The sequence below is a fragment of the Nannospalax galili genome, unplaced genomic scaffold (genome assembly GCF_000622305.1).
Source record: "Nannospalax galili isolate Female #2095 unplaced genomic scaffold, S.galili_v1.0 scaffold1871, whole genome shotgun sequence".
Classification (NCBI taxonomy): Eukaryota; Metazoa; Chordata; class Mammalia; order Rodentia; family Spalacidae; genus Nannospalax; species Nannospalax galili.
The window spans coordinates 578945-603871 of record NW_008330293.1 but is presented as its reverse complement, the minus strand read 5'-3'; the positions used below and the strand labels follow the sequence as shown (position 1 = coordinate 603871).

At 40.9% G+C, this 24927-nt stretch overlaps 1 protein-coding gene across 1 annotated transcript in view; it reads right to left on the bottom strand.

Moving 5' to 3' along the window:
* LOC103742327 (disintegrin and metalloproteinase domain-containing protein 5-like) overlaps positions 1-24927 on the bottom strand; it is a 103379-nt gene that overhangs the window by 36559 nt on the left and 41893 nt on the right. Inside the window, exons 14-18 of the mRNA XM_008843382.1 lie at positions 19688-19883; positions 12739-12829; positions 11849-12065; positions 2226-2312; positions 1504-1618 (exon numbers count right to left, since the gene is read on the bottom strand). Of these exons, the coding sequence (XP_008841604.1) occupies positions 1504-1618; positions 2226-2312; positions 11849-12065; positions 12739-12829; positions 19688-19883 (706 nt within the window). The remainder of the gene's footprint in view (positions 1-1503; positions 1619-2225; positions 2313-11848; positions 12066-12738; positions 12830-19687; positions 19884-24927) is intronic.

Here is a 24927-nt window from a genome sequence, read left to right as displayed (position 1 = left end):
CTGGTTTTTAAAAAGTCCCCCTCCCCCCCTTTTTTTTTTTTTTTTTTTTATTTTTTTTTTTTTTTTTTTTTTTTTTTTTTTTTTTTTGGTCAGGGTAGTCCAAGAGACTCCCAAACCAATACAGGCTATTGCCATAACTCTTGGTTGCTTCCCCAAATTTAATATAAAACCCTGTTGCTGAAGATACCACACATTTCAGACACAGGATTTGGGAGAGGGGAGCTGTAACTGACCTGGAAGCTCCTCCCTGAAGATGAGCTCTCACAGTATCAGAGGACACTATTGGAACTCCAAGGGAGAAAACCAATGATCCTACTCAGCTGTGAAGCCTATGAACCACAAAATGATAGGCCCAGTAAAATAACCTTAATGATGCAATGGTGGTACTTTTATCTTGGGGGTTACAAAAAACTGTCTAATTTGACTTAAGGCCTGCACACATGCATACATGTGCACACACACACACACACACACACACACACACACAAAACCAGACACAGAGAAATAATATTTTTTAAATGTATATACATTGCACGGTTTAAAAATCCAGTAAAGAGGTTTTGTTTAAAAAACAAAGGAAGTTAAATTGATCCATCAGAGGACTCTGTTTCTCATTATACAATACTGCTATAGTTTCTCAGAGTTGCATTTGTTTAGTGATTTATATGAACTGCTATGGATCAATACTATAATTAGCCCTATTGTTTTGTTTAAATAATGACATTTAATGCCTCTCAAAGTAAGCAATATTGAATAACTCAAATACCCATCTATTGTCACATATTTTGTGAAAATGGTTTTATGTCATCTCTTAACTATGCTTTTACTGTAGCTGACAAGCCGTCTGACATGGTTGTGCACTGTTTCTAAACTCTGGTCACTTTATAACACCCACAGAAAAGCCTGACAAGACTTCCGTTGCTCGCTGCAGACCCCCAAATGGGAGGACAAAGCTCTCGGAAACACCATGGTCATTTAGTGATCCAGAAGACACGTGGGACCAATAGAACTTTTATTTCATTTTCCCATTCTAGTCTGTACTTATTTGATCTCGGTACCACTCGGGAAGAACAGACGTGAGATACTAAAGAGAACATCCGCAAAGATTAGTTTGGAAGCTTTACTGCAGGGGAAACACAGCCAGTGTTTAAAGCAACAGGAAGATAAGGCAGCCTGGAAAATTCAAGAGCCATCAGCAAAGCAATGACTATGGACGCAGTTCTAAAAGGCTGCTGCAGACAGTGCAAATCCAACGTGTGAAACCAGCTCTTCAAATGATATGAAAGGAAATGTCTGATTTAAAATTGCTCGAAATCGGGCACGTTTTTTCCTTAGTATACAATCTCAGTACTGATAGACTACTAAGAACTTAGCACTCTCCAATTTTTTAAAAAGTCACAAAAAAGCCATGTTTGTTGACAAAGTTGCTTTGTAAGATAGATTTGAACTTGTGATTTATTGTTACACATTGTATTTAATCAATAAAACGTTAAAGGCACCAACCAGGAATGTGATACAGGTGCCCATCATCAATACTTCCAAACTCTCCTTCCTTCTTCTCACAGAAAGGGGGGAAAAATCCTTTATTACAGTGGCAGTGTTGAAAATTATTACAAATCTGGAGAACAAAAAAGAGCAATTAAGTATCACAAGGTATCACATTCTGGGAAATATATTTTAAATGTCGGATTATTCAAATTCCCTCTTACAATTGTCCATACTTCAGAAACCACATCTAACATCTGTACCAAATCAAATCAGCATCATCCATTTTCCCCTAATTCTTTCAACCTCTCCACAACCAAACTGAAGCCACTCACAACTGCAAATAACAAACCACTAATTATCACTTCCTTACTAGTCTCACAGATAGTCCAGACTATAAATAAATTAGCACTAAGTTTCTAATGACTTTATTACTTCTCTCCTTCTCCCATAAGTACAGGGTCTCTGTGGGGACGTTTCACAAGGACTTCCTGCACCTCCCATAAATCCACCAGTACACATATTCATCAAACATTTTGTGCAGTCAGAATTATTTAAAATTTTTCCCCTTTATCTTTTCCTATGAATAGTGTGATAAGTTTCTTCAAAAGACAAAACTGAGGCTACAAACTACAGTGTGATAAGATAGCACCCAGCATAACAATGGCAAAAAATCCAAATCATATTTAATGCCCTGTTTATTGAATTATTAAATTCATGTTGCTAAAATAAATACTTACCCCATTTCCACTGCAAGTAATCGAAGAATCACAGCTTTTATAATCTATGAGAAATCTAGTTTCTTTGCATTCCATGTTCAAACAATACTAAAGCAAAGCAAAAAGTAGACAAAAATAAGGCCAAGCAATGAGATCAGGTATGGTTTAAACACAGACATTGAAGAAAACCAGAATTCATGTCGCCTAGAACCGGAGTTAAAATATAGGAGAATACAGCAATGACAGAGATTGTCAGTCTTAATATTTGAAGTAAGCTCTGTACTTTGAGCTCTAAAATTATGTAAAGATGCCAGGTGTGATACACATGCCTTTAATCCCAGCACTTTGGAAGCAGAGGCAGGTTGACGAGACCAAGGCCAGCCAGCTCAACATAGTGAGGTAGGCCAGATGGGGCTACAGGGAGACTCTGACTCCAAAAAGAAAAAATGATGTAAGGAGTTAAAGTTTTATTTTCATAACATCTAACATTAGAAGTCCTCTTGGAAAGGTAAAAAGCAGGAAAATCATTTGATTATTTCCTTACATCAATAATTATCTGGGAAGAAAAAATTTTTTAACTAAATATACCTGGATTCCATGTAAGATCATCAGGGCTAAGGAGGCCATGGAATCATGAGATGAGCTACAGACCACCGACTGTTCAATGTGGGAAAATGAATTGTGAGGGAGCTAGCAGATAATTATAGAAAACAGCAATACAAAAGAAACTCCCAATGCTGAGACAGATGGAAGTTCTTATAAGCAGGAGCATATTCAATGTGGAAATTTACATTGCTCTAATATATGTCACACATTGAACGACCTTTCCTAACTGTGCAAAACATTTAATCAAATTTAGCATTTTTGAAAGGGAATCCTAGTTGGGATTTTTGTCTTTGGATGGTAATAGTGACACAGTCTTTAGACATGGGAATTAGGACTCTGGCACAGAGGTAGGAGACAACACCATTTTTGATGACAAGGCAAGACAGGTTTCCACTCATACTTCAATCCCATATGTTTTAAAATGAACAAGATATTATAGCTCCATCATCTTTTCTGATGAGCTTATCAAAAGTAACTAATATAGAAAATTTGTATCAGGAGTGGGGTCGTTACTGAAATAAACCTGATCATGTGGTTTGTAGCCCTTTGAAACTGCTTTGTAGGAAGAATGTAGAAGAGTTTGAAACTTTGGGCTAGAAAAATCCCTAGAATGCTAAAGACAGAGCTTAATGGGTCATTCTGGAGGGTGCTTGGAAAATCGGGATGCTGAGAAATGTGAACGTGTGGCTCATAAGACTATAAGGACTTTATTGGCAACTTGACTAGTGGTCATTCCTGTAATATTCAGGAAAAGAATCTGGCTGAATTCTGCCCATATCTGAGAATCTGAGTGAAGATGAAGTCTACAGGAATGTATACTTTGTCATAGGAAACCTCAGGTTTTGTCATAGTCACTACTCTTACCCTGGTCTACAGAAAGAGAGCGATAAAGTAACAAATGGTGCAGAAATATATTTTAACTGCGCTATTTGTGAGGGTAGGCATGGTGGAGTTTAAAGTTGCAGACAAATCTGGTACTCACAAAGCAACTGTAATTATTAAAGATATCAGCATCATTAAATAGAAATGCCCCACTCTCCACTGAGACAACAGGAAATATGCCCTGAAGGCCCCCACATTTGAAGGTTCCATCTTATGAAAATCCAAGTATATTTGAAACAAGGTAACCTAAACTTAGAACGTGGATGAAGAGTTCTCTTCGCAAATGCAAGCATTTGGGCAGTACTTCCCAAGGGTCAGTACACAGAGGCCAAGGGGTCTGTAGTCCGAGAGAGGCAGGCTACATCTCAAGCTGGAAGCAAAACTTGACAGCATCATCCACATGGTACTGGTTTTCTAAGCAGGATAGGTACAAGGCCTGCTTCAAGGGCTCCAAAGAGCAGCCAGGAAGTGTGTGGCATGAGCATATTCGCTGTAAGGAGACAGAAAGATACCACTGCATGATGTTGTGAAAGTGAAACCTGAGTGAAGTTGAGACCCCAGAATGTCAGGGATGCCAGGATGGTGGGATATTCACTGTGGACAGCTGTGGGCCCACACTGGAGGAATAGATTGTTATAGTCAAAACAGGAGAAAAAAAAAACATGGCAGCCAGGACACTGCACTCAACAGCCCCATTTCTCAAAAACAGATAGTTTAGATTTTGTCAGACAGACCTACTACTACTGGTCAACATGTAGCAAATAAGAAACTGAGGAGGGTTCAGCCTTAAACAGGCCATCTGTCTCACATGCTCCCCCTCAAAGGACCAGGGATCATCAAGAAAGAGAAGGCAGAGTTTAAGAACCAGAAGCAGTAAATGAATACAACCAAACAGTGTTTTCCAGACACCACAGTGCAGTTGACATATGAACTCATAGTACTCATGACAGTATACGTAAGGACAGACAGAATGCCAGCATGGAATAGGGATGTGGACATAAAACCCCAGTCCCAGCTGAGAAGCTAACAGCCATTGATGACTCCTGGGAGAAGGAGAGTCATGTTCCTTTAAAGTTGTGATGCTAGGTACACAGGCAAGGTGCTAGGTACACAGTGGATGGACCCACTCCAAAGAAATATTTGGACAACAAAAACTGGACTTGATGAACTTAAAAAAAAAACAAAAAAGAGGACACAAAGTCATGTGGGTAGAGAGGTAGGACTGAATCTGGGAGAGATGGTTGAATATGATCAAAACACGTTATATGAAATTCTCAAGGAATTAATTTAAAAATATCAAAAAATAAAATGTTAAGAATTTCTTGGACTAGTGAACCTGCCCCCTCCACATACACACACACCCACATATGGGTGTCCATGTGTGTTGAAAGTGTTCATCCCCAGGCCTGCATAAGAAATGGTGATGGAGTTTTTCAAGGTAGAAGAAGATGCTAATTAGTAACATGAAAACATATGAAAGTAAACAACTCCCAAGAATAGGTAATGTCAAATTTAAAATACTCTAATGCTCTAAGAATAGGTTGTCAAAGTGTCGAGAATAAGCAACTGTGAGCATTCAGCCTTAGATGGAAGGCCTATATTAATCCCTCTACCCCTCAAGGCTCAGGGACGTTGCAGGAGATGGGGTGGAAATAACCTCAGAGCCAAGGAATAGGGAAGGGGTTTGAAATGCTGTCCTCTGGACACAACATGGCTGCTGCACACAGGAACTGATAGCGGCTGTGGTTGCCTGTACACGGTCAAACCAATAAAAACTCCTGTGTGGAGGGGAAGGGGATGCTAAGGCCCCATTCCCTGCTGAGGAGCCATTGGGAGTTTAGGCTGTTGGGGGAAAGAAAGTCACTTTTCTCTAGGAGTGTTACCAGCTGGTGGGTCCTCCATTCCCCAGTGGATGATGCCATACACATGCAGATATGGGCAGCACTAACTGGACTCATTCAGTTAAAAATACATAATTGCAGGGTTGGGGATTTAGCTCAGTGGTAGAGCGCTTGCCTAACAAGCGCAAGGCCCTGGGTTCGGTCCTCAGCTCTGAAAAAAAAAAAAAAGACAAAAATACATAATTGCAAAAAGAGTGTGACATGTGCTTGGTAGGTGTTATGGATGGTCCTGGAGTAATGAGAGAAGGAGAGAGGGGTGGGAGGTACACATAACCAAGTATATTGTACACATGTAGAGAATTTTCAAATAATTCAAAATAAATTAAACCAGGTCTGGTGGTGCAGGAAAGTAATCAGTAATCCCATTTACTCGTGAGGCTGAGGCAGGTGGATCACAAGTTCAAGACCTGCCTAGGCAATTTAATAAGACTTTGCCTTGAATTAAGAACTTAGAGCCAGACATGGTGGCGCAGGCCTTTAATTTCAGTACTCAGGAAGCAGAGGCAGGTGGACCTCTATGAGATTGAGGCCACCCTTATCTGCATAGTAAGTTTCAAGCCAGCTAGGGCTATAAGGAAACACTATTAGTAGAACATGTCTGCATTCCTAGCCCTGGGAAAGCTAAAGCAGAATGATCCCTGAAATTCACTATCCAGCCACTCTGTAACTAAATCAGAGACTAAATCAGCTCAAGACTTTGTCTCAAAAAGTGAGGTGGAAAACAACTAATAGATACCTGACATCAGTGTTTAGCCACCACACACGCTCACACACATGCAGGCAGGCACACACACACACACACACACACACACACACAAGAGCAAAAGGGACTTGTGTAATAGCTTACTGGCACACATATATACACAGCACACACATACACACATGTACACTTATAGCCATACACATACACACATAAATACAAACAGGTGCACACATACACACACATATGTATAGATACCAGCAAACAACATATACACATAAGCATGCACATACACACACAGGCATACATGCAGGCAGGCACACACACACACACACACACACACACACACACACACAAGAGCAAAAGGGACTTGTGTAATAGCTTACTGAGAGAGTATTTACCTAGCATGTATGAGGCTAGTTCTGGGGGGAAAAAAAAGAATGAATAAAATATAAAATTAGAACTCAAAATTTAAAAATTATAGAAATTAAACCACAAATAACCTTAAATAGTTAAAAGTAAATAATAAAAGAAATGATAAAATAGGAACAAATGAAAAGATAAATTCGACATGGTAAAAGTGCCAGCAATCCCAGGAGGGGAGTCATGAAAAGTCTCACATCAACAGATACTTGCAACTTAAAAAGCTTGTACAAAAGACAGTAAATAAACCTAAAAAAGAGAAGGACTAGCCAAGCAAAAATTAAGAGCACAAAGTAACAAATAGAGAAAAGTAACAATAAAATCAATGAAATCAAACACCAACTCGAAAAGACAGCAAACTGACAAAACGTTCTTTAGAAGTAGTCATCTTAAGAGAGGAAATTCAAAGCACTAAGATCAGAAATGGAAATCAGAACATCACTGCCAGTAATGTTCTGGCATCACTATAGTAATTGTAAGGGCTGTTTGTCAAACTGGGTAGAGCAGATGCAATACACCAATTCCTGGAAGAACAAAATCTACCAAGTGTTATGGTTTGAATTCTCCCATAAGTTCACGTTTAAAGACTTGGCTGTCATCTGTGGTGGTTTGAATAAAAATGCCTCCCCATAGGCTCCAAGAATTTGAACACTTGGTCCCCACTTGGAGATTCTGTTGGAAAAAGCATTGAACTTTTAGGAGGTGTGGCCATGCTGGGGAAGACATGGCACTGGGGCTGTGCTTTGAGAGTAGATCGCCATATCCCATACCTACTTGTTCTTTCTCTGCTTCCTGTGCCTGCTCAAAGATGTGAGCCTGCAGCTTTCTTCTCCAGCCTCCCTGCAGTGATGGACTCTTATCCCTCTGGAACTGTAAGCCCAACAAACCATTCTATCAGTAGTCTTGGTTGATGGTGTTTTATCACAACAAAAGAAAAGTAATTAATATAGAAGTTGGTACCAGAGGCTGGGCTGTTCCTGTGAGGATTTTGACCATGTTAGTTTGGGGAAAAATGTAGAAGACATTGGAGATTTCAATTAGAAAAGTGATTGAATGTTGTAAGCAGAGCTTAATGAGCCTTTCTACTAGAGTCCTGGCCAAGACGTTCAAGAGGGTGATGGAAATGAGGACTTAACAACTGGGATATTTTGTCAAAGTGTCTGACTGTTGTCTATCCAAGGCCTAAGAAGTTCTCTGAGGCTATCTTTAAAAGTAACAGACTAATTTCTTTGGAGGAGGTCATTTCTAGACATCCTGATATGTTGAATCAGTGGCATGGTAATTAATGGTGAATATTCAGCAAATCTACAATGGAAAAGACCGAGTACAAAAGGAAATGATTGAAGCACAGGGCTCTGACCTCAGAGTCAGATTAATCCAGTGACAGGATCATAATTTGATGGCATTACTGAGAGGTGCGGAAAATAAAAAGGCGGGACCTAGTTGGAAGAGCCAGGCTACCGAAGGTGTGCCACAGAGCGTGCACTTCAGCCCTGGTCTCAGCATCTCTGCTTCCTATCTGGTAAGATACGCCCCACCTCAGGCCGCAGTGATGACATTGCACGTCATGGACTGAAACGTCTGAACTCATGAGACAAAACAAATCCACCCCAACATTGTTTTTCCCAGGCTCTTTCTTCTCACAGTGGCCAAAACGGTTGCACACAACTGTGAATGAACAGAAATTCTGAATAGAACTATAACTAGTAAGGGGACTTGATCAGCCAGCAAATGCTTGCTGACAAAGCAAAGCCTTAGAACTGGCTTCACAGAGGAATTCTAACCAATATTTGAAAACTCCACCAATCTTTCTCAAACTTTTTTTTTAATGGAGAAAGAGGGGACATTTTCTAAGTTACTTTGTGAGTCCAGCATCTCCCCCTGAAAACAGAGATGCACTAAAAAAACTGCAAAATAATATCTGTGAGAAAAATGATAAAAAAGGTTCAAATGAGACACTAGCAAACAAAATTCGGCAACGTGTTATGTTCCATAGTCAAATGCAATTTACTGTATTCCAGAATACCAGGGGGCTTCAACATAAAAGATTAATGTGTCACGTTGACAGAATGAATGAAAAAAACGCTCATTCCAATTGATTAGAAAGGGTATCTCACAAAGTTCAACACAACACTCATTTACGGTTAAAAACATAAACAAACTGATAAGTTAAAACTTACAAAACTTTGAGTTCATATAGCAAAACTCCACAAAAATATCCTAATAAATACTGAAATATTCTCAATGGTTCTCCTCCAAGGACGCAGGTGAAACGCTGTGTTTACCAACTCTACTCAAGGCTGTGCTAAAAGCCTTGGTCAGAACAACAGGGAAAGAGAAGGCAGTAAATACCATCCAGATTAGAGAGGATTGAAACTGTCTCTGTTCACAGATGACACGATCATACTTGTACAACTCGGATCTTACATGTAGAATACATGACAGAGAACATTAAGAAGTGTCACTGTCTATATGTGAAATGACCTCTCCAGCTAGTGTTACTGTTTCGGGAGGCTGTGGATTCTCTAGGAAGTGAGGACTTGCTGGGAGAAGTAGGTCTGCAAGGGGTGGGCCATGCTGTGTACAAGCCTGCCCTGCCTAGGACGCCTTCTTTTCTTCCTGGTTTTCACGGTAACAAACCTGGGACTCCCTTTACCATGGCACTGTCCTGCCATAATTTCCCCACCATTATCTGTGAGTCAAAAGTCTTTCCTGTCTTTAGTTGCTTCTTTGTGATATTGACAAAAAAGTAACCAATACACAAACAAAATGAATTTAATGAAGAAATGTTTCATAAAAAGTGCTGAATCATAAGGCAGTTCTAGTTTTGTCTTTTGAGGAAACTCCGAACTGATTTCCACAATGGCGGCTCCAGTTTGGGGCTCTACCAGCTGGGAATAAGAGTCTCTGTTTTCCAACAAACTCACCAGCATCTATGTCCTTGGTTTGCCCGATGATAGACATGCTCATTGAGGTCAGGGAGAATCTCAAAATATTTCAAATTTGCATTTTCATGGTGCTAAAGATGTTGAACGCTTTTTAAATTATTTATTGCTCATTTTTTTTTCTTCCTTTGAGAACTATCTATAGAATTCATTAGCCCATTTGTTGATTAGATGATTTGGGGTTTTGCTTTTTAATTTTTGGAGTTCTTTATAAATTCTAAAAACACAACTAACATGTGGTCCAGGTAGACCAATCCTGGGTATAAACTGAAAAAGTCTAAGTTAGTATACCACAGAGATACTTGCACAGCTGTGTTGACAGCTTTACTGTTCACGACAGCCAAGACATGGACCAAGCCTAGATGTCCACCAAGAGGTGAGTGGACAGATAAAAGAAATGTGGTATTTACACACAATGAGATTTTAATCAGCGCTAAAGGAGAATGCAATTATGAATTTTGCAGGAAAATGGAACTAGAGATCATTATGTTAAACAAAATAAGCAAGACTCAGAAAGATAATATCACAACGTTTCCCTCACCTTCAGAGTCTGGATTTAAATTTATACACGTGGGGAGGGAGTCAAAGTAGGAGGACAGAGAGGCATTGAATGGGAGGGAAGGTGGAGAGGAAGAGAGGTAGTGACATGGGTGACATAAAAGCCAGAGGAGGGACCATTCAAGAGATGGAAGGGCACAAGAATAAAGGGTGGGTAGTGAGGGGAGGGGCAGGTAAGAATAAAGTACTGTTATACCTACGTATAAAATATCACCCTAAAACCCATTATTTTATATGCTAACTAAAATAAAACAAAAACAAAAAACAAGCACTACCAAGCTGGGCATGGTGCTGCACACCTTCAATCCCAGAACTCTAGAGGCAAAGACAGGCTGTGAGTTCAAGGTCAGCCTGGTGTGCATAGCTAGTTCTGGGTTTGCCAGGGCTCCCCAGTGAGACCTTGTCTCAAGAAAACAAAGCAAACAAATAAAACGTTACCAGTACTCTAAACAGGCAACACATAAAGGGGAAGAAGTGCATTTGAAAATCATGTGTTTGACAAGGTATCGACTTCCCAAATAGAGAACTCCTAAGTGTTGCAACAACCAGGTGGAAAATGGGAAAATTACTTAAAGAAATATTCCCTTAAATAAGATGCGCTACGAGGATGTAGAAGCCGCACTGTTGACTTTTCTGGTCACTGTGACCAAGATGCCTGACAAGAAGCAGCCTAAGAGACATTTTATTTTGACTCAAAGTTTGAGGGGCTGCAATCTGCAATCCATCACGGCAGGCATGACAAGTTTGCGGGGGGTGAAGCAGCTGGCCACACTGCAGCCACATTCAAGAAGCAGAGAAAGAAAGAAGCCGGAGGACAGGTGAGGGGTGAAATGCTGGTAGAGAGTACAGGACCCAAGACTATTGAATGGCCCCAACCACACGCAGCATGGGCCTTCCCACCTCAATTAACTTAATCTAGAAAACACTGATTACAAATATGCCAAAGAATCACCCTGTGGTGATTCTAGATGCTTCCAAGTGACAGTCAGTACTAACCTTCACAGGGGCTGTGTGAGATGCTGGTAGGAGTCTAAAGATGTAAACACTATGGAGACTAGCATGGCCATTTCTCAAGTCATCGAAAACAAAATTACCTTACATTTCCGCAGTCCACTTCTGAGTGTATACTCAAAAGAACTCAAACAGGACCCTGAGAGTTTTTACTTCGACATTCATGGTGGCATTATTTACTATTTACAATGGTTAAAGATTGCAAGTGTCACAAATATCCACGAGCTGACAAGCAGCAAAGCAACATGTCATATGTATGCACAACAGAGCAGTGCACAGCCTCGAGAAGGCTAGAAAACGTACGCACTGCTAGAGTAGAACTCGAAAGGTGGTTCCTGGGAATGCAGAGTGCAGAGAGGACGAGTGGTCATTCAGGGAGCAGAGCTGCAGCTCGACAAGATGAGATGCGCAGTGGGGATGCAGTGATGGTTGTGTGACACTGTGAACGTACTTAATATCCCCAAATTATATGCTTCTAGATGGCTGTGATGAAATTTTTATTATGTGCACTAAAATACACATAACACAGTAAAAAAAATGAAAACAGTGTTTGGTACATTGTCAAAGTGAGCATAACCACAAAATGATTTTAAAACAACTTAAAGTAGCTCAAATTACCATTTCAGGGCCACAGATAGAGCCATCTTCCACAAACGTCTCATCTCTGTCCTCTTTCGATAGATATGTTGTCGGTGTGTTCTTGGGTATCCGCCCACCTTTATATGTAGATATACATATTTCATCTCGTACATGTGCATAAACCACAGACAAATTGGCACGCCATAGCAATCTCTTGTATGGCCATGAACATACTAACTTTCCACACAAGGAATTTCTAGAAGCATGAGAGGAAAACTCAGCATTACCAAGATAACTGAAGCAACTGACATCACAAGTTAGTAACTTGGGTTCCATCGGTTAGGGAAATCAGCATCTGGAACCCCATCTCCTCTAAATTGTTTCTTTCCTTAGCCCCACCTATGTGAAAATAGAATAGTCTCCAATCTTGCTTAGTATACATCTAAGTTTAAAAAGAATGTTTTACTAATTTCAATCCAAGGTGCAATCATTTTCTTTCCATAAAAATTTTCAGCACAACTTACAACATGACACTCTTTTGGGATGAGGCAATTTAGCAAGTGAAAAATTAATAGTCCTGGCAGTCTGACAGACACTTTATGTCCTGTACTAGCTGCTGGGATGTGGGCAAATGTCATTGATCATCTAATATAGTTTTATTATATGCATGTGATACATATATTTGTGAAGTATGTCTTTCATGTATATTGTAGGCATAAAATATATAGACTGTCTAATATAATATCCAGTTCATCCTAACCATGAATAGAATATAGTTCCATGGTCACTGTTGCTTTAAGCACTAGACTAATGCTAAGCTGAGACCACCTGGCAAAACATACCACTTTATTGTCTGCAGAATATATTCTAGGATTTTAGAAATCTATAAGCTGTACTCCAAATGAAATTATGATTTTCTAAATACATACTGGAAAATACACGATATACGGCCACAGTTCCCAAACCTATCTCCTCTGGAATTCATTTCTTCAAAACATCCAAAGGAAGCACCTGTAGATGCTAAAAATAAGAACAAAAAGAACTGAAGTAAATTAAAATGCAGAATTCAAATCATTTCACAGAAATAATAGATCCAGTGTGAAAATTACAATGTGATCCCTTGCATTAAACACCGGTGAGCCAGGTATGGTGACACACACCTTTGGTCCCAGCATTCAGGAGGTAGAGGCAGGCAAATCTCTGTGAGTTTGAGGCCTACACAGCGAGTTCCAGGCTAGCTGGGGCTACACAGTGAGAACCTTTAAGAAGAAAAGACTGTTGGGGATTGAACAAAGAGAGTTCTGGATTCAGATTCTGAATTCCAGCCGAGCCAAATACACCATGCTCCGAACCAAACACCTGGTAACGGCAGCACAACTAGGATGTCTCCAGTTTTAGACAAGCAGCTGTGGCCTTCTGCTTCTCTCCTGCAAGGTTTTCTTTTTTGGCTCCTTAATTACTGAGAAAACACAGTTCACGTATTATTATTCCTCCCTCCTGCCACGTCTTCCATGTCTCCATCCCTTACATCCTAGTAAGTATGAAATAAGGATCATTTCAAAATTAGAAAGGACACCACCAACATTCATTTACATCAATATCAATTTTTAATGTAGATTTAGTCATACAAAAGTTGCCTGGTTTGGTAGCGCATGCCTTTAATTCCAGCACTTGGGAAGCAGAGGCTGGGAGAGCTCTGTGAAATCAAGCCCAGCCTTGTCTACAAAACAAGTTCCAAGGATAGAGAGAGACCCTGTCTCAAAAATAAAACAAAAAATTAACAAAAATTTAAATATCTAATTCGCTACCCCTCACCTTGAGGTTGCACGGTTCATGTCAGTCATTCGGAATGAAAACTGAGGTCATTTACTTTCTTTTTTAAAAATTTATTTGTATATTATGTGCATGAGTGTTATGCCTACATGAATGTATGTGTACCTATGTTCCGCAGTACCCAAGGAGGCCAGAAAAGGGTATGAGATCCTCTGGAACCAGAGTTATAGATGGCTGCTAGCAGCCACATGGGTGCTGGAATTTGAATCTGGGTCTTCTGCAAGAGCAGTCAGTGCTCTTAACCACCAAACCACCTCTCCAGTGCCTACCATTGCTTCCTTTCATTACTGTCTACTGACAAGGGAACCCTCTTCAGCAGCTTCCTGGGTTCTTATACCTGGAAGAGCTGATCTACAAATATCACCTCCAGAAAGACAGAATATATACATAGAAGACAAGAAACAATCCACTAACTGTCAGTAATTCTTTTCTTGACAAAGCCTACTCTCTAACAGTAAATAGTTTCTGTTTATATTGTTTCAATAAAATGCTGCTTAAAGTCTAATTTAAACTTCCCAATTGTCCAGAATTATAATCTGAAAAGCTGGCACAAACCTCTTACCTCCGCCTCCTGAGAGTTGGGATGACTGGCATGAGCTGCTTCACTGGCTGCCACAGCGTTTAAAACTCAAAGCTAACATAAGAAACATTCGTAATGAACTCTAAATGCTTTTAGAGAGGTACATATTATTTTCTTTATAAACCTACTTTTCTTGTTCAGGAGCCCAGAGTTGTCTAATCCAACAGCATGCCACAGCCCTGAATCCAGAGTGGTCAGGGTGGTCCACTTGGCCAGGTGGGAAAAGCGGGTGAACACATAATCAGCCAAGTGTTTCCCAGATTTCCCACAACTCAGTGATGCAATATCCTCTTTGGTATCCTCGGCAGTTCAGTTTTCCAGGTTGAGGTTGAAATGCCAGGGCTTGCCTCACTGTTTGGATTCCCGAGGCCCTGCGGCTGTGCTGGACCCCACTGTAGGTCCTGAGGCTGGGATTCTCTGTGCTCCACCTCCACCCAGGAAGGTTGAATAGAGCTTCAGTCGCCCAACCCTCCTAGTCTCTAGAAGCAGGGATTTGGGGCTTTGATCACTGGGTTTTGTACTCCTAACTCAATTTTTCAGACTTTGAACTGAGGCCTACGCCAAACCTAGATGTACAACTCAAGAAAGACAGTGATGAAATTATTGGGACTATTTTTGGCAAACCCTGGCTTCTGGCAGTTACGCTGCAAATGCCAATGGATCCTGAATTTCAGGGTTCACAGTCCAGGGACAGAACTGCAGCCACCAGCTGTGGGGATGTTCTTGGAAAAGACTCAGAAAGATATACTTTTCCCCTATTAGCATCCAGCAAAAGTGGATGAGTTGCTTGGTTTCTGATGTTTTATTTTACTGTTTTCCTTGCAAGTCCTTTGGCACTGGAAGAATACCTGGGCTAGGGATTTCAGGGCACCGTGTAGTCTGGACTACATGAGACCTTGCCTTTAAAAAATTCAACAAAAGGTATCTACTTTTTGCCTTCACTGTTTAATTGCCTGTTTATAGTTCACAGTGCTTTCCTGCCACACTACATTCACACAGCGGCCCTGCAGGGATGATAGGAAGGTGTTTGTATCTCTCCCCTTAGGGGAAGAAATCTAGGGTTCTGCAGGTAGCTACTCCTAAATTTGACTGTTTGAGATTTTGAGATGTACAGCAGATAGAGTTAACAAAAGCATCGTGGTGGGGTGGGTACCTGCCATGACGCTGAGTATCTGGTACAGGGAGCTGTTAAAGGTGAGCTTAGAAACAAAAGAGAGGAGAGAGAGAGAGAGAGAGAGAGAGAGAGAGAGAGAGAGGGGAAGGGAGAGAGGAGAGGAGAGAGAGGAGAGAGGAGAGAGAGAGGAGAGGAGAGAGGAGGGAGGAGAGAGAGGAGAGAGAGGGGAGAGGGGAGAGAGGAGCAGAGAGAGAGGCGAGGCGAGAGAGGAGAGAGGAGAGAGAGGAGAGAGAGAGGAGAGGAGAGAGGGGAGAGGAGAGAGAGGAGAGAGAGAGGAGAGAGGAGAAAGGAGAGAGAGGACAGAGGAGAGAGAGATGAGAGAGGAGAGAGGAGAGAGAGGGAGGAGAGAGGAGAGAAGAGAGAGAGAGGAGAGAGAGGAGAGGAGAGAGAGAGGGAGGAGAGAGGAGAGAGAGGGGAGGGGAGAGAGGAGAGAGGAGAGAAAGAGAGAGGAGAGAGAAAGAAATGAGAGAGAGAGGAGAGAGAGAGAGAGAGAGAGAGAGAGAGCTTCTATCCCAGGAATGTCTAGGGCCGCTCACAGGTATCAAAACAAGCCCTGGACGGAGCCGGCAGGTCTGGGAAGCACCGTCTTCGTCAGGAGGCTGCAACATTGCCGCCACTCTCATGGCCTTGGCTGAAGTTTCAAGAATGAGATACACAGTAAGTAGAAAAAAAAAAAAATCTAAGTACAAAAACTTGGCTCAATAGGCCTTAACATACATAACACGGTGCATGAAATCCAGTGCGGGACAATGGGGGAGTGGGTTCGGAGAGGGGGGTCTAGATATGATTAATATTTATTTATGAAATGCACAAAAATTCAATGCAAATGTACATTAAAAAGTGTGGAAATTTCATAATTAAAATTAAAACTGAAATTCACTGAACCTTATACAATTAATTAAACCTTTGAAGATACCCCCTAGTTTGATAACAAGCCCCCTGGAGCTTTCAGAGATGCCAGGGTAGGGGAAAGTGAGCTGTGGTTGCGTACAGCTGTCTAATCACGAATGAGGTGACTGAACACAGCTATGTAAACACAGATGCCGGCTTGGGTCAGGAATGAGTGTTTGACCCAGCTCCCCTGAGGCAGTATGATGTAGGCAAGCTGCAATGCTCATTTTCTTAGTAAAGAGAACCTGCCCCACTCAGACTCTGATGCCTCTCATCCAAGGGATTTTATAAATTCACCAAGTATACATTCAAACGTACTGTCTCTCCTTATTTTAAGCCATGTTGTAGTGTTTCTACTAAGCATGTGACCTGTATATAGTCCTGTGTTTTTGCTTGGCTGAGCTCACATTCTTTTCCTACTTGACTTAAAACATGAATGTTTTAATAAGTGAATGTAGGGGTGTATGTGACAGGTGTCCCATTAATGAGAAACTTCGTTCTTGCAGTAGTTTGACCAAGATTGGACAGGATCTTGTTCTGAGGTGCGCTGACTCTACTAAGCATGTGACCTGTATATAGTCCTGTGTTTTTGCTTGGCTGAGCTCACATTCTTTTCCTACTTGACTTAAAACATGAATGTTTTAATAAGTGAATGTAGGGGTGTATGTGACAGGTGTCCCATTAATGAGAAACTTCGTTCTTGCAGTAGTTTGACCAAGATTGGACAGGATCTTGTTCTGAGGTGCGCTGACTCCTCTCAGACCTGGCCTCTCAGAACGTTCCTCTCAGAACTGGCCTCTCAGAACTGGCTTCTCAGAACTGGCCTCTCAGACCTGGCCTCTCAGAACGTTCCTCTCCGAACTGGCCTCTCAGACCTGGCCTCTCAGAACTGGCCTCTCAGAACTGGCCTCTCAGAACTGGCTTCTCAGAACTGGCCTCTCAGAACTGGCCTCTCTCTCAGAACTGGCCTCTCTCTCTCAGAACTAGCCTCTCTCTCAGAACTGGCCTCTCTCTCAGACCTGGCCTCTCAGAACGTTCCTCTCCGACCTGGCCTCTCAGACCTGGCCTCTCAGAACGTTCCTCTCAGAACTGGCCTCTCTCTCAGAACTAGCCTCTCTCTCAGAACTGGCCTCTCTCTCTCAGAACTAGCCTCTCTCTCAGAACTGGCCTCTCTCTCAGACCTGGCCTCTCAGAACTGGCCTCTCAGACCTGGCCTCTACGTTCCTCTCCGACCCTCAGAACTGGCCTCTCTCTCAGAACTGGCCTCTCAGAACTGTCCTCTCTCTCAGAACTGGCCTCTCCTACCCAACGAAAGTCTCCTCTCACATTTTTTGAACAAGGTATCGTGCACAGTAAGACAGGAACCATCTTTGATAGGGTTTACAAAGCAAGAACTTGTTTTTCTGACTCTATTAAGAACAGCACACAGAGGCACAGAGAGACGTCATCAGCCTGCGCCCCCGTGTTGCTTCCCGTGTTTGTAAAGGAGACATTTTCAATGTCACTGCTGTCACAGCTCACACAGTACACTGTTCTGAGGCAGGAACATAACTCAGTCACAAATGTTAAAGCCATGCATTCAGCTTAGCTTGTAAGAGTTAAGTACATTGTGATTGCAAACCACACTAGAACTGATTACATTTTGTTTCATAGGAATACATAGTTTTGAATGTTCTCAAGACATATGATTACTCTAGTTTACAAGGCCATGGACAATTTCAGTTTCTTCCCCAGAAAAGTCATTCCTACAGCTCTGTTTCTTTTCTTTCAGGTCAGGTTCAAATGGGACTTGGTTGACTCTGTTTCCTCGTTGTTATTTACTGAGACTCTGATTTTCCTTCTTGTGGTTTCCCCTTGTCTAAGCAAGAACACTAAATGAACTCAGCTTTCCAGATCAGAGTGAATTATGATTGCCTAGAAGTCTTTGAAAATGCTTTGGGAATTCTTGTCTGTTCTGTGGAAACTGTCATACTCTAGCCCCATCAATTGAACATCTCTAGTAGTAATCTAAAACAATCAAAAAAAAAAAGTTGGAAGGGGGTTTGTTATGCTGTTACCTTTTCTTTTACCAATTAAGTCATGGTTCTGTTTATCCTAGTTGTTGTTTATGATGTTTGACCCTGTAGTTAATATTTTTAAAGAACCCTTAAAAGACTCAGGTACTAACATAGATGGTATAAGTTATTGCTTTGATCGGCCTTAAGAAAAAAAGTATGTGCATTCCATTACACTGTTGTCTTTGATGATGGTATACTTTGCTCTGAGTTCCACTAAAATCCCTAACAAGAAAAGCCTTTGTCTTATTTCTTTAAAAAAAATCAATGGTACTTTGGGCTCGGAGATGGCTCATTTAGTAATGGGCTTGCTTCACATGTGTGAGGACCTGAGTCTGGATCTCTAGAATCCACAAAAAAGCTGGACATAGTGGTATATGTTTGTAATCCCAGAAACAGGAAGATGAGAGATTGGAGACAGGTGGATCCCTGGAGCTCACTGGCCAGCCAGCCTGACTTATGTGACAAAGTTCCAGGTCAGTCTTCTAAATATATTTTATTTATTACTTTTATTTTATGTGTATGAGTTTTTTGCCTACGTGTATATAAGTGTACCACATGTGTGTAATACACACAGGGGCCAGAAGAGGCATCAGACACCCTGGTACTGTAGTAAAGGACAGTTGTTAGCTGCTGTGTGGGTACTGGGAACTGAACCCAGGTCCTCTGTAAGAGCAGCCAGTGCTCTTAGCTCCCGAGTCATCTCTCCAGCCCCCAGGTCAGTCTTTTAATATGAGTGTATTATAACCTCATAACACAATTTGACCAGAAACCCATGCTTTGGCAGAGCACAGTGATTTTCATAAAGGACGTGGCACACTTTTATTACCACTTGCCTAGAGGGAGTATTCAGAATGAAATTTCTTGCTCTCAGATGACACCAACTTCATCTGTGTAGAAGCTGTGCTTGTCTAAGCTACAAATGCTCCATCATGAAACGGAGCTACCAAGCTGAGCAGGACCAGCAGTTGGTGGAAGCCCTCCATTGTCTTCTGTCAGAGGGCGCCCTATCTTGTTAGTGGGCTCTTGAAGCCTCACTTTGCCCTACTAAAAAACTGTTTCCTTTATGTTTACACTGAACCACATCACCACAAATTAAGTGTCCTTGTGAAAAGTTGCATTTCTACTTGAAATTTCTTCCTTTTGCAAGCAAGAATGCCATACAAGTTCAGAAATCTTTTTGTTGTTTCTCATAATGAAGAAAATGATTAGTTATCTTTACAATTTAAAGATGCCAAGCAAAACTTTAGTCATTAACAGATGATATTTATATTTTTGTCCTATGGAACCGAAAGACTTGGAATAATCAGATTTTTAGAAACTAAGAAGAAAATTATAGTCCTTACGTTTCCCAAGTAAAGCTGTACACTGTTTGTCAAAAGTTCGACACAATCCCTGATAACAGAATGCTCCACCTGAGTCACAAGGCTGTCCATCACGAGCATAAGTGTCAGCCACACAGTAGGAGAGGTTCCCATTACAGTACTCTGGAAAGTCACATTCATCAACTGTCTTTCTGCAAGGTGTGTCAATTGGTTCTAACTAGGAGGAAGAGAGCATACAGAAAAATTACTTAGCGATGATGCTTCATATTTTTCCTCTTTAGAATCTAAATAGTCATCCCGGTTTTTTCTTAAGTTGTTAAAATCGAAAAGATTTGCATCATATCAAGATTTAGACAATTGAATTTCGTGTCTGTTTAAAAATCTCAGTGTGATACTTTGGTATGAGATACAGTAAACTGCTGTGTCTGTCAGAAAACACAGATTGCACAGTTGTACTCAGGGAGGCCTATGAATCATGCCCCCACCCCAGTCTCAAAGCAGAGTCGTTAATAAATTTCTGAGCTTGTGTGAATGTGGTTTATTCATGCAAAAGTTATTGCCTTTAGGTACGGCAGCATCTGCTAAAACACTTGTGTAGGTGGGACAGAAGCTAGTAGATCTCTTTAAAGTTATAGTCAATATGAATCACTAAATCTATGCTATACCCAATAATGGAAAAGAAAAATCAAATGCATTATTAATACGATCATTTTTAATGCAATAAAACTGTTTAAAGTGTACACAACTCATCAAAAAGTTTTTCAAAGTTAGCTTTCTGGGCTGTGTCTTATCCCATAGAGGGAAAAATATAGATCTGACTTTTTTGTAGTTCCCTGTCTAGAACCGGTAATGCTAATTACTCTTGCCTTTACTTCTCCTTCACATCTCCTATTCATGACTCAAGGACTTTTTTCCCCTTAGAGACAAGAGTCATTCAATTTGGGAGTCTTTTAGATAGACCCACTGAAGGGGTACTCCAATTGCCTCACCCTGCATCCATGTTCAAACCAGAGCCATCTGCGTCGCTGCTCCCTATTGGCAATTTGGGTAACGTCTTCAGAGGATGGTGTGATAAGAATAGGAAGTAGGAATTGGCTAGGCAGTTAGGATAAAAAAGACCCCAAAGAAAAGTAGCCAGTTTCTTGGCTAAAAGTCAGAATGTCCTTGGGCCTCTTAGCAACCAACATACTTTATTCCAAAGGCCAATATGCACAAGTCAATAAATGTAATAAATCATATAAATTGACTCAAAGACAAAAACCAATAGAAGCATCATCTCAATAGATGCAGAGAAGGCCTTTGACAAAATTCAGCATGCATTTATGTTCAAAGTCCTAGAGGGAACTGGATTGGAGGGAACATACCTCAACATAATTAAAGCCATATATAACAACCCCACAGCCAACATCATTCTAAACAACCAGACAAGGGTGTCCACTGTCTCCACTCCTTTTCAAGATAGTGCTTGAAACTCTTGCTAGAGCAATAAGACAGGAGAAGGAAGTTAAAATAATACTAATTGGAAAAGAAGAGGTCAAACTATCCCTTTTTGCAGATGATGTGATACTATACCTAAGAGATCCCAAAAGTTCCACCAGAAAACTCCTAGAACTGATCAACACTTTCAGTATAGTGGCAGGTTATAAAATCAATCTACAAAAATCAGTAGCCTTTCTATAAACTAATAATAATCAGTTGGAGAAAGAATACAGGGAAATGCTCCCATTCACAATAGCCTCAAAAAATAAAAAATTTAAAAAATATCTCAGAGTAAACCTGACCAAAGACATTAAAGACCTCTGCAATGAAAATTTTAAATCTTTAAATGAAGGGATTAAGGAAGACATCAGAAGATGGAAGGACCTCCCACGCTCATGGATTGGAAGAATTAATATTGTTAAAATGACCATCCTACCAAAAGTCATTTATAGATTCAATGCAATCACAATCAAAATCCCCATGACATTCTTCACAGAATTAGATAATTTTTTAAAAATCCTAAATTTCATATGAAGTACAAAAGATCCCAGATAGCCAAAGCAACCTTGAGCACTAAGAGCAATGCTGGGGTTGTTACTGTACCCAATTTCAAACTATATTACAGAGCTATAGTCATAAAAACAGCATGGTATTTGCACAAAAATTGATCCATAGAAAAATGGAAGATAAAGACCCAAACACAAGTGCATGGAATTTCAGCCACCTGATACTTGACAAAGGGGCCAAGAACACACAATGGAGGAAAGACAACATCTTCAACAATGGTGCTGGCAAAACTGGATCTCCACCTGTAGAAGAATGAAACTAAATCCTTATCTTTCACCTTGCACAAAAGTAAACTCCAAATGGATCAAAGACCTCAATGTGAAGCCTGAAACTCTGAAACTGTTGGTAGAAAACATTGGCAATAACCTACAACATACAGGTGTAGGAAAGGATTTTCTAAACCAGACATCAGTTGCTCAGGAAATAAGGTCAAGAATCAACAAATAGAACCTCATTAAACTCAAAATCTTCTGTACAGTAAAAGAAACAATCAATAAAGTGAAGAGAAAACCCACAGAGTGGGAGAAAATCTTTACCAGTGACACATCTGACAGAGGTTTAACATCCAGAATATATAAAGAACTCAAAAAACAAAGAATCAAGAAAGCAAGTAACCCAATTAAAAGATGGGCTAAGGATCTGAACAGAAAGGTCTCAAAAGAAGAAATAAAGACAGCTAAGAAGCATCTTAAGAGGTGTTCAACATTATTAATAATTATGGAAATGCAAATTAAAACCACTTTAAGATTTCACCTTACCCCAGTCAGACTGGCTAAGAACAAGACAAGAAATGATACCAAATGTTGGAGAGGATGTGGGGAAAAGAGAATGCTCATTCACTGCTGGTGGGATTCCAAACTTGTTCAACCCCCATGGAAAGCAGTGTGGAGAACCCTTAACAAAGTAAAAATGAACCTACCATTTGACCAGGTTATACCACTCCTTGACATATATGCAAAGGGCTCATCCTCTTGCAGAGACACTTGTACAACCATGTTTGTCGCTGGTCTTTTCACAATATCTAAGAGATGGAAGCAACCTAAGTGCCCCTCAACTGATGAGTGGTTAACAAAAATGTGGTACATTTACACCATGGAGTTCTACTCAGCAGTAAGGAAAGACAAAATCATAAAATTTGCAGGTAAATGGATGGATCTAGAAACTGTTATACTAAGTGAAGTAACACAGACTCAGAAAAACAGAAGACACATATTTCTCCCTCCTATGTGGCTCCTAGCAGCAAATCCTTTTATGTGAGCATGTACCCAGATGTAACTCCAGGAACCAGAATAATGAAAAGGAATCAGGGAGGTAAAGGAAAAGAAAGAACCTGAGAGAGAACAGTAAGAGAGAGGTATTGCTAATGAATAAATGGATAAAAATGGGGTTAAATGGGAGGGGAGGGTTAGACAAGGAACCTTGGGGATAAAGGAAGAGAAGGAGCTCCAGAGAGGTGGCACCATAGGAAATGGATATTATCAAGGGAGAAATGGGGGAAATGGGGCAACACTTTAAATGGGGAAACGATGGCAGAAGGGTTAGACAGGTAGAGAGAGGGAGGAGAGATGAATAATGCCTAGCTACTTTGAAAACACCGGAGGGAATCATATTAGTCCAACACCCTAATGACATATTATACATACAGTGTCTCTACATATGTCCATGTGTATAGTTAAAGGTTACATAACAAGAACCAGTGCCAGACAGGAGAAACCTTCCATGAGTTGTTGGCCAGGGTGGTCCAAGAGTCTCCCACAGCCCTTCATGGCTTCCCAGAACTTGAAGGTAAGAACCTATTGCTGAAGACAGAACAAGCTTTGGACACAGGATTGGGAGCAGTGGAGCTGCAACTGATCTGAAACCACTTCCCCTGAAGACGAGCTTCATAACTTCAGAGAGTAATATGAAGGTGCCAAGGGAAAACATCAACAGATGGTCCAACACCAGCTTCAAGACCAAATAACCACATCAGTGGCTGGCACAGAGTATGACAATGGTGCAGTAGTGGCACTTTTATCTTGGGGGCAATCAACAGCTACTTAATTGGACTAAAAGCCCACTCAATGGGAGGAAACTCAAGTGTGGTACTGTAAACATAACCAAATACTCATGGCTGGAGAGGTCATAGATCTTAGAGAAAACCCACAACTGTCACTCCCCTAATGTAATTTCTTACTATGCACAAAATATGTATCCTTATATTTATAGAAAAATATTCCAGTCACCACTCATCAAAGAAGCTTATTTTGCATGAGTTGAAGACCATTACCAAGTACCACAACTGGTCTCACACAGACATTGTCTATGAATTTCCCAGGCCTAAATGACACATCCACAATGCAAGCTCTACACCTGAAGTACACAGAACATAGAACGGGTAAAGAAGAGGACACTAATGAATCTTTCAATTGTCATTAATGAAGCTCCCTCATACAACAAAGGGCCAGGGACACAAAAGGTCACAAATGGCCAAAACGTAGAGATTAAGAGTCTACAGAATGCTGGTCCTTGGACAGGACTCTTATATTAAACTTCACCCACCCAGGGCTCAGGGACCATCATGGGATAATGGGCAGAAAGACTGTAAGAGCCAGGGAGGAGGTGCATGACCGTATGGAAACAGTCCTACAAGCTCCTGGGAACCTGCTCATGTGATTCTATGTCAATGATGTCAGCATACACAAGTCCTATGCAAACTCAGGCAGACAGTAACCCACCATAGAACTGGGGAAATGAACAGCAGGCCCCAATCTCAGCTGAAGAAACATTGGCGAATAGATTACTGCTGGGTGAGGAAAAGCTGATCTTCCTAGAACAAGGGACACTAAATAGACTGACTAGACCTCGTGGATGGACTTGCACTGGGGAACATCTGGGAACACTGACTTGACACACTGAGCCTCAGCACAGATGACAGAATGTATGGGTTCCAGTGGCGGATATAGGAGGGTGCCATTGGGGATGGGGGTACAAAGGTGATTAAGAATGCTTGAGATGTTCTGCATGAAATTCACAAAAATTCAATAAAAACAAAACAAAAGTTGCAGATTTAGAATTACTATCAACTGCCCTGAAATTTCCATCATCATCATCATCATCATCATCATCATCATTATTAATTATTCATTATTATTATTTTGGTTTGGTTAGTTTGGCTTGTCTTTTTTTTTTTTTTTTAATTTTTTTGAGAAAGGGTCTCCCTATAGCCCCCGCTG